Raw genomic sequence first — 2,295 nt, forward strand, 5'->3', positions numbered from 1 at the left:
GATATGTTTAAACAAGAATTTCTACTTCATTCATTTCAATAATTTTGCCTAATATTTCTAAGTCATGGAGTTAGGAAACTTAGAGGATTATTTGAAAGATCCAGTTACTGAAGGTTGATTTTTCTTATGTTTTCCTGCAATTTTTCATCTCAGTGTGCACCCATCTCTGACAACCATGGTAAGATTGCCAGCCAGGTTGGGTTTGGACATTAATCATACTTATTCTAGAAGCCTTGTCTTCTTTCAGGTACACAAGTCTACAAGTCCACACTGAGTATAGGTTGAAATATGTATAGGGAATGGTTCTCTTAGCAGCAGGAAACAATAGGGGAATGCAGGGTTTCCAGTATTCTGTCTCTTGCCAGTGTCCCTCTTCCTTTTCTCCGCCTAGGCTTTCTCCTTAAAAGTGTTAAGGCCATGGCTATCTCCCCAGAGACTGAGCTAAAAATGAGAAATAAACGTTTTTAAAAAACTGTTAAGGCTAGTCAACTCCTAAAAGAATGATATTCTTCTTAAAGATCTCAATAAATATGCCTCCTTTGTACTAATTCATATTTGTATTCATTCTTTTGCTCCCCTTTTCTCTTTCTCTCTCTCAGCAAGCATCCCCGCCCCCAATATCTTCAATTATAAGTTTTCTTTATCCTCCTTATATTCCTCTGTTGACTCCCCCTGTCTCCCAGTAGCAGATGCGCTCTCAATGCCCCACACGTATCTCCAGGACCTACCTGTGAGTTCATGGCCCCTGCGGTGGACAGTTCCCAGGTCTGCTGACAGTTCCCCCTTTCAGGCACCTATGTTTTTTTGCTTCTCTGCGTGAGGGATCTCCTCTACCTGGGTAGGTTTGTTCAGCTCACGAGCTGGCAGTCCAGAAATGCCAGGGCATTAATACCTCCAGGTGCAACCCTCAACCAGTGAGGGCCTGGCCAGTAACATGTGCTTCATTAGTATTTCTCCCTTCCTTGTATCAAATAAACTGTATCCAAGCTCTTGTCTCAGGGTCTGCTTTTGGGGAAACCCATGCCGAGTACCCTCCTATCTAGGTAGCCGTGTGCTCTAGATTTAATGTAGCAGAGTGGTAAAGTAATCGGGGACAGACAGCTGACTTCAACTTTTCTAACTTTAATAGAGGGATTGTGATGATAGGAATGGAGAGGTGGAAACAATCAGGTCAGTACATTACAGAGCTTGCCACGCCCTTGATATTTACAAAATTACACAAATAGAAATAATAATTTGCTATTATAGCAGTCTTTCTAAACTTCCAATTAATTTGGCTGAATGAGAAATTTATAATTTGACAATCTTTTGAATGTTGACAGATCCCATTAAATAAGTGAAGGTGAATAGATATAAGACACCAGAGTTTTTAAAAATAGGCTCACACGGTGTACCCACCTTCTACCTGTTGTTCCTCTCACTCTTTGGTGGCAGTGTGGGAGAAGTAGAATGAATGCCTGCAGTGCCTTTTAACATGTGTGCTGTTGCTTCTCTGCACTGTCCCTGCCATGCTGCATCTGCTGTCCCGGCCACCACCTCAGCTCTGGGCTCTCCCTCGCAGATTTCAGTAGCCATGTCGGCTTGTGAAGGATTTCGATGCCTAGAGCCTCATCATCACCTGGTGCCAGCTGAATGGAGCCGCCATTTTATTGTTTTAGTTCAAACTAAAATTTTAACTTAAAAAAAATCTCTAGCTAATAACATACTTTTGACCTTAAATTCAAAAATGAAATAAGTCAACGTGTTCTTCCCATCCTGCAGCCCGACCTTCTTTCCCTACTCACAGGGAACCAATGTTGTTAATGTCGTGGGCACTTTGTAGATATAAACGTGTGTGTGTGTTCGTTTGTGTGCGTGCGTAGCCTCCCACGCCCCTTATTATTATTATTATTTTTAACGCAAATGGCTACACTGTGGACTGAATCTGTTCCTTTTTTTTTTCCTTTACTTAATATATCCTGGAAATGTTTCCATATGAATACACACAAAAAAATGTTTTTGCAACCTTTACGTGAATGTGATAGTCACTTATTAATGGACTTTTAGGATGTTCCCAGACTATGGGGCAGCCTTATTATACAAGTCTTGGATGTGGTTTTGAACTTTATTATCTGTTGACTTTGAGCATTTGAAACAATAGATCAACAGTGCCTGTCTATTTTTCGGTCATTTCAGCACATGTGCTGTGGCCAGTTAAGATAGCCCATCAAGATGTAGGAGATCAATCTCACACTTGTGTTTTAACTAAAAGAGAGATTCTGTGATATTTGCTTTATTGGATTTTCCATCAGAGAA

The 2,295-nt window shown here is 40.8% G+C and overlaps 1 protein-coding gene across 1 annotated transcript in view; it reads left to right on the forward strand.

Annotated features, from left to right (window-relative positions):
* ZDHHC2 (zinc finger, DHHC-type containing 2) overlaps window positions 1–2,295 on the forward strand; it is a 78,134-nt gene that overhangs the window by 65,176 nt on the left and 10,663 nt on the right. The window contains exon 2 of the mRNA XM_012662902.1: window positions 154–178. Within this exon, the coding sequence (XP_012518356.1) occupies window positions 154–178 (25 nt within the window). The remainder of the gene's footprint in view (window positions 1–153; window positions 179–2,295) is intronic.

This window comes from Propithecus coquereli, unplaced genomic scaffold, assembly GCF_000956105.1.
Source record: "Propithecus coquereli isolate 6110/MARCELLA unplaced genomic scaffold, Pcoq_1.0 Scaffold79, whole genome shotgun sequence".
NCBI classification, from domain to species: Eukaryota; Metazoa; Chordata; class Mammalia; order Primates; family Indriidae; genus Propithecus; species Propithecus coquereli.